At 32.5% G+C, this 15,931-nt stretch overlaps 2 protein-coding genes across 4 annotated transcripts in view; one reads left to right on the forward strand and one right to left on the reverse strand.

Annotated features, from left to right (window-relative positions):
- Window positions 1–940: 940 nt before the first annotated feature.
- On the reverse strand, window positions 941–9,537 carry LOC142326551 (serine hydrolase-like protein). The gene is made up of 2 exons (XM_075369129.1): window positions 9,381–9,537; window positions 941–2,064 (listed from the first exon to the last, which is right to left on the reverse strand). Exons 1-2 carry the CDS (start codon window positions 9,427–9,429, stop codon window positions 1,223–1,225), a joined length of 891 nt encoding a protein of 296 aa, XP_075225244.1. The 5' UTR covers window positions 9,430–9,537; the 3' UTR covers window positions 941–1,222.
- An 81-nt stretch (window positions 9,538–9,618) lies between these two features.
- The window catches only part of LOC142326253 (ATP-binding cassette sub-family C member 10), an 86,325-nt gene continuing 80,012 nt past the window's right edge, over window positions 9,619–15,931 (forward strand). Inside the window, exons 1-3 of one of the 3 annotated variants that reach the window (XM_075368566.1) lie at window positions 9,619–9,689; window positions 9,826–9,968; window positions 13,370–13,997. In XM_075368566.1, the coding sequence (XP_075224681.1) occupies window positions 13,371–13,997 (627 nt within the window). In that variant the 5' untranslated portion in view covers window positions 9,619–9,689; window positions 9,826–9,968; window position 13,370. Of the gene's footprint in view, window positions 9,969–13,369; window positions 13,998–15,931 lie in introns of all 3 variants that reach the window. The other 2 variants (XM_075368567.1, XM_075368565.1) reach the window with 2 other exon arrangements.

Raw genomic sequence — 15,931 nt, forward strand, 5'->3', positions numbered from 1 at the left:
CTGTTAGCGGACCTGCTATTGCGGAGGCTTTGCCAAAAGCCTGAAAAAGCGTTCTGCCTACATGCACTAATTTTGGAAAACGAGCAGATTAGCTGTGGACTCTTTTATTCCGTAAAAAATTCTGAAACGTGGACGTCGAAGTTAAAGAGGTCGCGGCTCTTCGTCTTTGCGCTTTCTTTATCAATTACTATGAAGCCATTGTGATTCCACGCACAAAAACATAAATGTTTAAATTCATCAAATGTCATACCCGGGTAATAATGTACACCTTCAATGTTTGTTAAAACATAATGTAAAAATTTATATTCAGGCGACCGCTTATTTTGCAGAGGTTGACAAATCGCATTAGGGATATTAAAAAGTCGGAAAGTCGTCGGTCTGAATGTGTCGAATTGAAAAAAATCTGAAAAATCTTGCATTTTCTTCACGGTACAAAAATTTTGCGAACGGGCCTTGTATTCATGACGTTCATAAAAGGGTACAATTTGTCGTGGAATACAAAAAAAATAACATATTTTTTTGGTCGATTGGTTTTTTATGGCGTTGCGGTCAAGTAAAAATCTTATTTCTCTTAGAATTAATGAATTTAACTTTTCTGTTTGCAGTTTGAAGTTGTTTTAGGCGTGAAAATTGTTATATAGTTGTAGGTAATAAAGCACACCCAAATCAGCCGATTTGGAAGTCGAGAGTTAAAGCGTTCAAGTCCTAGTAAAGCCAGTTATTTTTACACGGATTTGAATACTAGATCGTGGATACCGGTGTTCTTTGGCGGTCGGGTTTCAATTAACCGCACATCTCAGGAACGGTCGAACTGAGAATGTACAAGACTACACATTTCATTTACACTCATACATATCATCCTCATTCATCCTCTGAAGAATTATCTAAACGGTAGTTACCGGAGGCTAAACAGGAAAAAGAAGGTAATAAAGCACAAAAATGAGTTTTTAAATTATTTATTAATTAATTATAGTAATATTTTTATTTCATTACTGGCATAATTCATCAAAATAATCTTTTCAGCGAACAGTCTGCAAATCCCAAATTAATAACCGTTTAATAATAAATATAATTTTTTTTACGTCACTTACAATTACATAAAAACACGACTGCTAAATAGTTCGTATAAATATAGATCTTATTTTGAAATGCAATGCAATAATACTAGATATAATTTTAAATGTAAAAATACTGAACGATACTAATTCTTTTAGAAAAATAATTATAAATGACTTATTCCAGATAAAAGAAATTCTGATATGAGCGGTGCTACATTTTCAGGATGATCTATGTGTACGCTATGATTACCTTCAACAATGTAATATTTAAAATTTTTAACGTCTTCAAATAAGTGACAGTGGTATTTTTTCACTTTTGTGACTACTTCTAAAGAGTCAAAAGCCGATATCAGTAGAAAAGGGCATTTTATATTATTAATAATATTTTTTTGTTGATCGTAATTTAGAATATACGGTATAGATAGTTTTAATCGTTGATCTGCAGAAAATCTATAACCGTTTCCAATTTTTTTTAGCGAACGTTGCAATAATGTCTTAGCTCCCGCTTCAGACAACACATGATTTCTACCCGCTATGGTTCGTTTCAAAGCTTCATCGTATTTATATACGGGAGCTGTTTTTAAAAGCAACTTTTCTTCCAACTGAATCATTCTATTCATATGATCGCTGATAAATTCACTTGTTAATTCGTACGGAATCGGACTTTCAAATAAAGTATCTATAATTACTAATTTTATAACTCTGTCGTTGAATAAACCGGTAAAAAACGTTCCTAAATGACCTCCAAAACTGTGTCCGATGTAATAAAATTTTTCTAACTTTAAATGATCCACAATTCTTTTAATTGTTTCAACATAATTTAACAACACAAAACTGAATCCTTGTGGAAAATGTGAAGACTTCCCGTGACCAGGTAGATCGATACATATGTAATAAAAACTATTCTTTGGTAATAACTGAATTAAATTATCAAACGAGTCGGCATTATCTTGAAGTCCATGTACCATTAAAATTGGTAAACTGTTTGGATCACCCCATGTTTTACCTAAAACCAATAAAATAAGTAGTAACTGAAACAAAACATTATTTACTTAATAGTACAATGTATGATATTATTTTAAAAACCAACATTATATATATATGCTATATATAGCTGCACATGCGTCCCGTAGGGCACACTTTCCGCAGCTAGGCCCTCCGGGCGGAATGCCCGGACAGGTGGCGTCTCGGAATGGGATTATTAGGTGTCCAAAATTGATTACCTCTTGTGTAAATATATTTTTATTGAATGATCAAAATTCATAAATCAAAGTTAAATTAGAAATTGATACTAACGAATAGGGATTTTCCGCTAATGATCGGTACTTTCCGGTGTTAAGTTAAGGGGGGACAGACACACACACACACAGAAAACATACAAAGGCCCTTTGGTAAGATAGGATATATAAATATATACGTATATTGGTATATATATGTATGTATGGGTTATTTTATTTTTCAAGGTCCGATCGGTCACGAAATTAAAACCACAGTGAAAATTAAAAAAAAATTATTTGTAACAAATACTTACTTACATAGTACGCTATTTCTCTACACAGTCGCCACTCCGATTTAGACATTTGTGGTAGCGCGGTACCGACTTTCCAATACCCTCGTCATAGAACGGAGCCGCCTGTGTTTTCAGCCGTGTTTCTACGCCGGTCTGCAGCTCGATGTCTGTGCCAAAATGTTGTCCTCCTAGCCAGCGTTTCATGTGAGAAAAGAGGTATAAAAAAAGATGGAGCCATGTCCAGGCTGTATGGTGGGTGATCAAACACTTCCCAATGAAAACGCTGCAGGAGCTTCTTTGTTACAGCTGCAGTGTGCGGCCGAGCATTGTCGTGGAGAAATATAATGCCTGATGACAACATTCCTCTCCATTTATTCTGAATCGCCCTTCGAAGACGTTGAAGAGTCACGCAGTATGAGGCTGCAGTGATGGTCGTGCCGCGTTCCATGAATTCCACCAAGAGAACTCCATTCCGGTCCCAGAACACAGTAGCCGTACGATTTCTGTTGGAGAAAGTTCGCTTGAACTTCTCTAGTTTACCGGGAAAATGAGAATGCATCCGTTGTCTGGATTGTTCTTTTGTTTCTTCGGTTTCGAAATGGACCCGTGTCTCGTCTCCTGTGACAACTTTCTTCAAAAAATATTTTCCTTCATTGTGGTAGCGCTGGAGAAACGTTAGGTTAGGGAGGCGTCCATTCTCATTGTTTTGTGATGGTCGTCCAGCATCTTGGAAACCCAACTAGTACACACTTTGCGGTACTGAAGTCTCTCACTCACAACGGTGTAGAGAGCCGACCTTGAAATTTCAGGAAACGAATCGCTCAATACAGAAATTGTGAACCGAAGATTTTCTCAAATCGCCTCATCCACTCGCTCATCGGTTGACACTCGCTTCCTTCCCTGACCGCCTGCATCATGAACATCTGTACGTCCTGCTTTAAAGTTCCTGCACCATTGTCGCACTTTACTGTCACTCGTTGAAGTTTCACCGTACACATTACCTATTAGTCGATGAATTTCAGCCGCATTACACCCCTCGGCCTGAAGAAATCGAATCACCGCACGCACTTCACGCTTGGCGGGAGATGCTGTTGTTGTAGACATGTTTATGTGCTAGCTGTGTGTTCAGAACTAAACGGAGTGACGCGGCGTGATTGAAGGACATACCAGAGACGCTGCGCAACACATATGCATAAAGGTTCATTCGATTTTTGCGCGGGTTTTTATTTCGCTACCGATCGGACCTTGAAAAAAAATAACCCTCGTATACATACATATACATATTTACGTGGCTTTCCAAGTTGTAGTGTGCAAACTAATTCAACGTAAATTAATCACAGCGAGATACATTACAAAATATGTCATTATTTCTAACTGAAATTAAAGGGGATGGCATAATATATTTAAGTATATCATGGATCTCATTCTATAACAGGTTTTTTTTCTGTCTTCAGTCATTTGACTGGTTTGATGCAGCTCTACAAGATTCCCTATCTAGTGCTAGTCGTTTCATTTCAGTATACCCTCTACATCCTACATCCCTAACAATTTGTTTTACATATTACAGACGTGGCCTGCCTACACAATTTTTCCCTTCTACCTGTCCTTCCAATATTAAAGCGACTATTCCAGGATGCCTTAGTATGTGGCCTACAAGTCTGTCTCTTCTTTTAACTATATTTTTCCAAATGCTTCTTTCTTCATCTATTTGCTGCAACACCTCTTCATTTGTCACTTTATCCACCCATCTGATTTTTAACATTCTCATAGCACCGCATTTCAAAAGCTTTTAATCATTTATTCTCAGATACTCCAATCGTCCAAGTTTCACTTCCATATAAAGCGACATTCCAAACATACACTTTCAAAAATCTTTTCCTGACAGTTAAATTAATTTTTGATGTAAACAAATTTCTTACTGAAGGCTCGTTTCGCTTGTGCTATTCGGCATTTTATATCGCTCCTGCTTCGTTCATCTTTAGTAATTCTACCTCCCAAATAACAAAATTCTTCTACCTCCATAATCTTTTCTCCTCCTATTTTCACATTCAGCGGTCCATCTTTGTTATTTCTACTACATTTCATTACTTTTGTTTTGTTCTTGTTTATTTTCACGCGATAGTTCTTGCGTAGGACTTCATCTATGCCGTTCATTGTTTCTTCTAAATCCTTTTTACTCTCGGCTAGAATTACTATATCGTCAGCAAATCGTAGCATCTTTATCTTTTCACCTTGTACTGTTACTCCGAATTTAAATTGTTCTTTAACATCATTAACTGCTAGTTCCATGTAAAGATTAAAAAGTAACGGAGATAGGGAACATCCTTGTCGGACTCCCTTTTTTATTAGGGCTTCTTTCTTATGTTCTTCGATTGTTACTGTTGCTGTTTGGTTCCTGTACATGTTTGCAATTGTTCTTCTATCTCTGTATTTGAACCCTAATTTTTTTAAAATGCTGAACATTTTATTTCCAGTCTACGTTATCGAATGCCTTTTCTAGGTCTATAAACGCCAAGTATGTTGGTTTGTTTTTCTTTAATCTTCCTTCTACTATTAATCTGAGGCCTAAAATTGCTTCCCTTGTCCCTATACTTTTCCTGAAACCAAATTGGTCTTCTCCTAACACTTCCTCCACTCTCCTCTCAATTTTTCTGTATAGAATTCTAGTTAAGATTTTTGATGCATGACTAGTTAAACTAATTGTTCTGTATTCTTCACATTTATCTGCCCCTGCTTTCTCCCATTTCATCCTCCTCAACTTCCTCTTCTTCCTCTATAACACCATTTTCTAATTCATTTCCTCCGTATAACTCTTCAATATATTCCACCCATCTATCGACTTTACCTTTCGTATTATATATTGGTGTACCATCTTTGTTTAACACATTATTCGATTTTAATTTATGTACCCCAAAATTTTCCTTAACTTTCCTGTATGCTCCGTCTATTTTACCAATGTTCATTTCTCTTTCCACTTTTCTTTAATCCACTCTTCTTTCGCCAGTTTGAACTTCCTGTTTATAGCATTTCTTAATTGCCGATAGTTCCTTTTACTTTCTTCATCACTAGCATTCTTATATTTTCTACGTTCATCCATTAGCTGCAATATATTGTCTGAAACCCAAGGTTTTCTACCAGTTCTCTTTATTCCGCCTAAGTTTGCTTCTGCTGATTTAAGAATTTCCTTTTTAACATTCTCCCATTCTTCTTCTACATTTTCTACCTTATCTTTTTTACTCAGACCTCTTGCGATGTCCTCCTGAAAAATCTTCTTTACCTCCTCTTCCTCAAGCTTCTCTAAATTCCACCGATTCATCTGACACCTTTTCTTCAGGTTTTTAAACCCCAATCTACATTTCATTATCACCAAATTATGGTCGCTATCAATGTCTGCTCCAGGGTAAGTTTTGTAGTCTAAGTGTTGATTTCTAAATCTTTGCTTAACCATGATATAATCTATCTGATACCTTGCAGTATCGCCTTGCTTTTTCCAAGTGCTTCTATTATGATTTTTAAATTGGGTGTTGGCAATTACTAAGTTATACTTCGTGCAAAACTCTATAAGTCGGTCCCCTCTTTCATTCCTTTTGCCCAGCCCGTATTCACCCACTATATTTCCTTCCTTGCCTTTACCAATGCTTGCATTCCAATCTCCAACTATTATTAAATTTTCATCTCCTTTTACGTGTTTAATTGCTTCATCAATCTCTTTGTATACTCACTCTACCTCATCATCATCATGGGCGCTTGTAGGCATATAGACGTTAACAATCGTTGTCGGTTTAGGTTTTGATTTTTACCTTATTACAATGATTCTATCGCTATGCGTCTTGAAATACTCCACTCTCCTCCCTATCTTCTTGTTCATCACGAAACCTACTCCTGCCTGCCCATTATTTGACGCTGAGTTAATTACTCTAACAGTTACTAACATTACTATAACAGTTTAATAATAACAAAAAAATATGCATATTTTAAAAAGTAGTAAAACAAGAAAAAATTGTATTCATTTACTGTAAAAATATCTCATTTAATTTGTTGTGCTTTATAATTTTTTATTTTATTTTGTTTGAGTATATTAAGTTGTTAATTTTTGTGTGTCATGTATAAAATCTGTTGTTTACGGGTAATGTCTGTATGTGTTCTCATTTCTATGAGGTTTTGGCAAATCTTGATTCTGATACGAGTACAACTTGTAAGAGTTCTTTATTTTTGGGTAAGTCAAGTCTGTTCAAAGTAGCATTTAGTGCAGTCATTGCAATTTAATATGAACAGACGTGGGTTGTTATGTTTGACAGCAGGTCTTAAGTTAATATGCTGTAGAATCGTGTGCATTTTGCTTGTAATTTTGGAAAAAAATGATTTACAAGGTATCTTGGCCTTAGGGGGATTAAATTATGTGAAAAGATTTACCACCCCTTTGAGTAAAATTTTGAAACTGGACCCATAAAATCTGTATCTCATTGCCCCGTTGATTGATTGTTAATACCCCATATACAGAAATCATAGAGTCAAATCTCATTCCAATCCATCCACTCTAAAAGTATTAAGCAAAAAGCAGGATAACTTAAATACATCTTTCTGGAATTTTTCAATTCTAATTTTTTTCCTTAGAAGAATGTCGAGATGTGCAAAACTACTGACCTGCTAAATCGGGTTCTGCACGGGAATGTTCATAACTTAAAAAAGAATCATGAGTCATACATTTTTAGCATATTGACAATTTGACTACGAATCTGTATGCTGATTTGTTCTGTCCATTCAAATCAAAATTAATACATTTTTCATCATTATGATTTTGGTCAAATATAAGTCATGTGTATAGATGTTACCATAATATAAAAACTATATATTCATGTGAATAAAGTAAATAATAATGAAAACTTGCTTTTTACATGTAGGCAAACCTCATGTCCTGACTATATTGGTGTCTATTGCCAGGTTACAATCTAACAATAAACTTTTCTCTTTAAGAAACAATTCCAGTAATTATGAATGTCATATACTCATTTTTTCAAATTAATGCAAGTGTAACACTTTTATTTTCGAGAAATTGTTATTGTTTCTTTAAACCTTGATAAGTTGGTGCCCTTTATAAGTAGCATTATTCTTTACTTTGTAGTTAATATTTAATCTTTACTATATAATATCCTAGATTGAATTATGTATTCTACAATTCAAAATAACTTGGACTGTATCTAATAAATCATGCAGGTAAAGTATGTTGCATTAATGCTAGACCAAAAATTTAACTTGTAATCAACCAGAAATTGTTTTATGTTCTACTTAAAATCTTCTGTTACAGAAAGTTTGGTAAAAAATAAATAAGTGCATAATACTGATGACCAGCATAAATTCTCATTTGTTGGCTTAATTCAAAGTAATCATGTTATAAACTTTTACTTTATTTAAAAAAAGATTAAAAGTAGTTTTTATAAATTAATTCAGATTAACTCCCCAAACATATATATATATATATATATATATATATATATATATATATATATATATATATATATATATATATATATAGAGAGAGAGAGAGAGAGAGAGTAATGGAAATAATGGAACACAGGACAGAAAATATCTAAATTACTTTATAGAATTATTGTATACTTACATTTAGATTTGAAATTGTTAGAAATAATCAGTGTACAATACATGATAATACAGTACCTATGTTATTCAAGTTTTTAAAATATTCATAAAATAAAGGAAAAATGAGAGCATTATAATTTTATAAAAAATTTAAAACCTGAAATAAGTTTATATTCATTATCTAATCTAAACATTCAATTAAATTGGTTAGCTTGGGGTTTTTGCATCTAGTATTTCCATTGATCCATTTTGAAGAACAGTATAATTTGAATGAAGTGGGGTTTTTTTCTAGAATTCTCTGCACTTGCTGAAAAAAAACTAAAACTTATTTTGTTAATATTATTATGCAACAGGTTTGGAAATATTAGAGAGCAATCTTATGAATTTACTAATCAATAAAAAAACTTACTAAAACTTTCAACTACATACAAGTAAATTGGGCTATAAATATGTTTTTCATATTAACTGTGTTTTACTTCTTAGTGAATTATTATTTAAATATAAATAATTGTATAATGTAGAAAAATTTTAGTTTAAGTCCAGAAAAAAAAATTGCGTAAATAAAATTGTTGTTCATACTTCTCATGTAAACTTGTAATGTAAGTAGCAATGTTAATAATTTCATCAATAATAATAATAATAGTAGTATTTCAGTTGCCAACATTGTAATCTTTTTGCATGTCTTATAAGACAATCTGTTTTTGTGTAAAAATATTTGAAACAGGACCAAATACTGTTTTAACAAAAATAAAAGCTACAAGTTTCATCCTCCAGATCAATTGCTAATCTTGTCGAAATTATTTATTATGCCTACCTATGCTAATAGTATAAGTTAATAGTATATTAACACTATTAAACTCTACAATGCACAGAAATGCTGGGAATGTTTCTTTCTGATTTCTATTGCGGAAAGTTAGTTAACAGTTTGAAAAAAATAAGATTAATACAGATTTCTTAATAAAATGTCTAATGAAAGTTTAATAAATTAATAAGATAATGTCTAAATTGTACTGATCTGAACGGAAAGAACAAGAGAGTCATAAACGTATCACCGTAAACAAAATATAAATTTATAATATAAAAATATTTTGTTAGTAACTTCCAAATGATACAAATACAGTAATTAAAAAAAAAAATAATATTCTTAACATACGTTAGTCAATTAAAAAAGACGTAATGAAAATAAACATGACACAAAACAACAGAATACTTACCACAAATAATTCCCCAAGGAAATGTTAGTTCAAATTCTTTTGATGCCATACTAAACGATCAACCGCTTGTATTCTCTGATCAACTCACAGCTAATACTGATTCATACTACCGTACCAACGCAATCAGCGTGATTTGCAAATTTACGCTGCGAATCAAGTTTACCACGACAAAAAAAAATTACTCAGTACGCAGGCGTAGAAATTTTAATTTGACTTGTGGTGGGGGTATCACACAAGCATTGAGTTTACCGTTGACGTTGTGGAATTATACTATTCTCAGCTGATAACACGATTATTAATGTGAACAGTGTACTATTATTTTTTTAATGCATTAATATAGAAATCATTTGTTATATATTAATGTAGCTTGAATAATTTGATATTTAATTATATTATTAAGTTAATTTGCGCTAGTGATAATTTTTATTTATTTTTATCTTTTTAGATAGCCCTTAAACCGAAAATTTGTAAATGCGCCCCTGGTTATCGGAATATATTATATACTGGGCGAACTTCTAACGTAAACATTTGATTAACAAAACTTGCGTGGGATGAATGTGTTACATTTTTTATGGTCTAATTTTTAAGGTAATATTTTTTATTATCTCTGTTCAACTTAAAATTTTTGCTTAAAGTTAGAATTTGGATTTATGTGTTTTTAAACTTTTTTGTTGAAGTAATACTTCTATTCAGATTTGAAACGGAAATCAATTTATTTACATTTCTACGATACTGTTAAGTGATATTTTTTAATTCTTATCGTCAGGGTTTATGCTTTTTCTTTATTATTTTTTGTTTGTTAATTGCAACTGAAATAATGTAAATACTGTGCAACGGAATGTTGTTTGCAAATTAGGTTAGGTTTCGTGTTTAACAGCATGAGAGTAATACTTTTAATGTTTTCTGAGATCTGATCATTTCATATGTCTTCGATCTGTTATTATAACAGGATATTTTAGAATTTGTAACTGGATAAAACAGTTCTATCCTGTTTATATATATTTTCAAACCACTGTGGAATAAAATAAATAAAAAAGAACCTGGATGTTTTCTAATCTAGATGAATGAACTTATAAGAAGTTTCTTGATGAAATCTTGCATTTTATTTGTTGACTGCTTTACTTAAATGTGATGACAACAATGAAACAGTGTTTTGGTAGATGTTTTGGGATTGTAAGAATGTATCGTGATAATTAACTTAATTTTTTACTTTGTGTAAAATTTTATTTGATTAGTATTTTACACAAACTAATTAATGTTTGTTTAGATGTTTTAGTGTACTATAGTATTTATCTATATGATGGTTGTTTTCAGTTTATATAGTTTTTTGTCCGTAAAATTTATCTATTGGTTTTTATCACTCTTTTTGGGGTTCATCCCATAACAGAAACAAAAATGTTAATATGTTTGGGTTTCTGCACTGACGAGATTGGTTTCTATTTGGGCTGATGATGCCCATATTTTTCTATTTCAGTATATTTCACTTTCCTTTATGTATTAACTATTTTCTACAAATTGTAATCATAAACACCCTGTTACCTTTGTTTATCTTATAGTTCATGTGAGCTAGTTAGAGATTTTCTATTCTTTTTATCCAATTCTTAAGGAGGTTTAAATAAATTGTTTGAGGCTTATTAACTTCAGAATATTTGTATCGATTTCTGACTGAAACATGCCATGATTTGTCTACTTTTCGATTACTTCCTCTTGAATAGTCTGTACTTTGATTTTACCTTTGGAATATCTTTCCCAAGAGAATGTCATCAATTGATTTAAAAAAAGAATAAAAGGAGTTAGGAAATAAATCTCTTTATAAAATTGAGCTGTAATTTTTATTGCTTTCAGCCTTTCTACACAAAGCCATAATAGATACTTAAGTTTTCTATTCGGCTACAATTGACAGCTACAGTGTTGTCGCTCAATAACTTCAGATAGGGCTGCTGACTCCTTCGTGGGATTACTTCTTTATCTGGCCACTCTGTTCTTTCTCTCTCATTATGATAGCATTGACTTTAAATTTAAGTTACAGTACCTCGTTAAGCAGAACCCCACCATATTTTAACAGTTACTGACCATTCATGCATGTTTGTGACCACTTTTTTGGATTGCTCCTTAATCATAACTGCTCATCATACTAATGGTCTTTCTATATCCATAAAATGACAACGAAACTGAACCAAAAATTATTAGCCATTTCTCTACAATGGAAAGACAGTTATTTCTCTATAAATTGAGTAGTAAATTCTTTCATTGAATGGTTCTGATGTCCCTGTTTCAGTGATTTCAATGAAAGAAATTATTTTGTTTAGGAGAGAACATATTTAAATTATATTGTTAGCATATTATGTAAAAGTATTGTACTGCAATCTTCACAGAAAATTAAATTATAATCTGTAGCTTTAATGACATTTTTTATAATGGTTTCTTTATTTATTAAAATTAAAAAGCTACAAAAAGGGCTTATAAGTGTGATAATAAGACATTTTATATGTGAAGTTATTAAGGAATTTGATAATGATATGTTCTGCCACCTGGTAGGTCTCAGCAGATCTTTAAGTCAGCCAGCTTTCTGGTCGTTTAATTCTCCGTCACCCTATTTTTCTGGTTGTAAGTCCCTTCAGTGTTTGATATCATTTATTAAAGCCTTCATCTTTCTTTTCTTTCCTTTCTTCTAGAGCCTCCATTGTTATACGTTTTCTTAGCTGCTGCCCTTTCTAGTTTCTTTTCTGTTCTTTATTATATTATTTTATTGCCCTGCAATAATTCACCTTCTAAGTCATTCAAAATGATAAATTAATTTTTTAACGTTAGACCTGGAGATTTAGTTATACAGTCTTTGATATTGTTACATTTGTTATATCTCCTTATGTCATTAGTTAGGGGGAAGTAACCGAATAAATTATTTATGAACATATATTATTGAAGGGAGTGGAAATAAAGAGAATTTCACTGTTAAAATTAATATTTTCTGTTATTAGATCTTTTGATTACATATTTAAACAGATATGTATGTTATGTTAAACAATACAACAACAGGTTTATGATTCCTAATTTTATTGTTCAATTTGCTCTAGCATATCAGTCATCTTCTGTTTTCCTTTAAAATCATCATCATCATAGTCTTGAATTCATTGGTCAAACCACAGTGTTTATGCCACTATCACTGCAGGTTTAATTTTTACAAAGTTCAGCAAACATCTCATCAGATATAACATTAAAAATTTCCATGAAAAACTCCATATAACTAGTGTAATTAATAACTTTTTGGTTCTCTGTAAATTATTTTTTTAGGCAGGGCAAAAGTAATGTTTTTCTTTAAAGAATATTTTTCTTTAAATTGTATGTTTGACCTATTTGATAGAATTAAGTTACCTAGAAGAAATTAATTTTTCAGTTTAAGATGGTTTTTTTTTAACCTCCAGGACCACCATTAGGTCACTGTCAACAAGATCAACTTAAACACGTTATTATCTGACTGCAAAAGATGAAATAACGTATGTAAATTATTTCAGTATTTTTATCATGCTATTAAGGATTAATTTCTTTGACATTGCCTTCAAATAAAAGGATGTAATAAATTATTTACTTCAGATCAGTATTGAATATAATTTCAGCACTATATTTGCAGTCAAAATTAAAATAACTATTTTTTTTTCTATTTATACCTCTAGATCTTCTGTGAATATTTGCCGATGGAAAAGATAGAATAAGACACTTAACTTTTCAACTTTATATTGCTTTAATTAAAAAAAAACCATTAGATCCTCCTTATAAAAAATTAGCAAAGTGTATTCAACATATAGCGATCCCAAAAAATACACCCTCTGTACTCAAAGATAAACTAAGTGGTTTGGTTTTGATTCTTTTCAATTTTTTTTTTTAAATATAATTTTTTTGTTGATCACTTCTCTGTTACTTGTCAATTATCAATAGTATTAAACCAGAATTTTTTCTACTACTTTAACTGCTTTAATTTTTACTTTTTTCAGGATGGTGTATAACTTTTATTTCAATTGGACTGAGTTCTGTGGAACAGAAGAAGGATTTGTAGTGTGGGATACTATACACAACGATATCGGTTTTTGTTGCCAAGCATTATGTTTACACTTACCAGCACTTTCTTTGATTGCAATTGTCTCTTCTCATTATTGTGGCAAACTTACAGACTGGGTCGTTCGACCGCATAGAGACATGTGTATTTTACGTATACGTTATTGTGTTGCTCTTTTACTTTCTTGTTTACCGATAGTTAGATCTTATGTAGAAGTTTCAAATACTCGCATAACACTTTTTCCTATTAATCATACTTTAGCTGCTGTTGAAAGTTTTTCATGGTTTATACATTTTATTTATATTTTAGCACTAAGACATCGTTTAGGGCCTTCACTTCGAGGGCCGGTGTTTATGAACTTTATATGGATGTTAAATTACGCTTTATCTTTTATGACCTTACGGTCATACTATATAATTTGTAAAGAAATTAATTTTTATCGTACAAACACTCCACTAACTTTTGCTTTTATTAGGGTAGTTTTGCAGACAATATATGCATTAACATTAATTCCATCATCTTCTAGTTATAATGGGACATCATTTTATCAGCCTCTTCACAATCAGGTTTGTTTAATTATGCTACTATCTGTTTTTAAATTACATTGAGTAGATTTAGAAAAATGGTGTATTATTATTGTGTGACAGGAAGTATATTCATGGCATTATGTGATAGTATTTGTAAAAAGATAGATATTTAAATTGCAGTCACATATGTTTCATCTCAAAATATATGGTAAATATAAATTAAAAATAAGGTAATAAAAACTACACAAACTATTGAGTCTTAATAATTTTTTTTTATACAAAACATAAATTTTTGTTTCTTAGTGTAAACGTTTACAATTTTATCCTTGCTGATGACCAAAACAATATGTGTATTCTTATTCCCGATATTCAAAAGGAATTTAATTTAATTTTGGTGCCATACGCCACCGGATAACGTGTCCCAACTGTTCACTTGTCATGTATTTACTAAAATGAGTAGGTGCACCCTGTCAACTACTAAAAATGTATATAACATCCGTAAATTGAAATTTACTTTGTGTAGACAGCAATTTGCTGCCACCCCTAGGTCGCTAATGCCAGCAAGTACAAGTGCACATATTAAAGCTCTTGGAGACTTAATTGGCTGGTTGTTAGCCATATATCTCTAGGTTGACTTCCCACAGCAGTGTGGTAGGAGTCTTTCCCCTAAGTAAACTATTGATGTCGGTTGAACAAAGAAACCGCATCGAGGAACTCCCACCCGGTCCGACAGTGCAGCTTTTGCCACATTGACTCGCCGTTTGTAAGTGGCCAGATTTCTCTTTGACCTCTAAGTTCAAGGATGGCTTGGTCTCTGGCTCCCCCAAGAACAGAGCAGGCAAACATCAGGTGTTCTGCCAGACCGCCTGCATCATGAACATCCTTCTTTAAAGTTCCTGCACCATTGTCGCACTTTGCTGTCATTCATTGAAGTTTCACTGTACAAATTACTTATTAGTCGATGAATTTCAGCCGCATTATACCCCTCAGCCTGAAGAAATCGAATTACCGCACGCACTTCACACGAGGCAGGAGATGCTATTGTTGTAGACATGTTTACATGTTCAGAACTAAACAAAGTGACACGGCATGATTGAAGTCCATGCCAGAGACGCTGTGCAACACATATGCGCAAAGGTTCATCCGATTTTTGCGCGGCTTATTATTTCGCGACCGATTGGACCTTGAAAAAAATAACACTTGTACTTAAGATTCTAGGATAAAATGTAGCAGGACTCAGCGGTAAGTTAATGATGCATGATTTTTTTTGGTTATAAAGAAGTATGATATTGTTTAGACTTGGGTAGATGATGAGAAAGCTGCTGAATGATTTGAAAATTTGTTTTAGGAGTATAAAGTTGTATGGGTTTCAGCAGTTAGAAGTTTAGGTTATGGAAGGTCTAATGGTGGAATTATGCTAGCCTAAGTAAAACGTGCTGGGTTTAAATTTTAGTTTTATCCAAGCTGTGGGGGCACAGGGGTGACACTAAAATGGGATGATTGCTATGTGTATGTAATCCCAATTTACTTAAAGCAGTAGTGGGAGGAGGATTTTAGAAGATTATTGAGCTTTATGGAAAACATTGTTGAAAATTGATACTGTGTACTGTTAGGGGATTTTAACAGTAGAATATGAGATCGACAGGTACTCTCAGGTGAAATAATTAAGAGTGAATGGAATGTAAATGCAATTAGGTGTTCTAAGGATGAGGTGGTTGATGAGCGGGGGCGGAAAGTGAGTGAATTGTGTGAAAGGTTTGATCTGTGTGTGATGAATGGGAGAACAGGTTATGATGAGAAGAGTGAATGGACTTTTATTGGGGGGGGGGGGATGGGAAGTTCAGTTGTAGATTTATGGTGCATATCAACAAAGTTGTTAAGCACCACAGTTAACGATTTTCAAGTTATTTCCACAGATTTCTCGGACCACATGCCTATTGAGGTGAGAGTTTTTAATGGCAGAGACCATTTAA

Source organism: Lycorma delicatula, chromosome 6 (genome assembly GCF_047948215.1).
Source record: "Lycorma delicatula isolate Av1 chromosome 6, ASM4794821v1, whole genome shotgun sequence".
Classification (NCBI taxonomy): domain Eukaryota; kingdom Metazoa; phylum Arthropoda; class Insecta; order Hemiptera; family Fulgoridae; genus Lycorma; species Lycorma delicatula.

Coding starts and splice junctions, on each gene's coding strand:
- LOC142326551 (XM_075369129.1), bottom strand. CDS start 9,429: ATGGCATCAAAAGAATTTGAACTAACATTTCCTTGGGGAATTATTTGT. Junction 2,065..9,380: donor TCCTTGGGGAATTATTTGTG/GTAAGTATTCTG, acceptor TATTGGTTTTAG/GTAAAACATGGGGTGATCCA.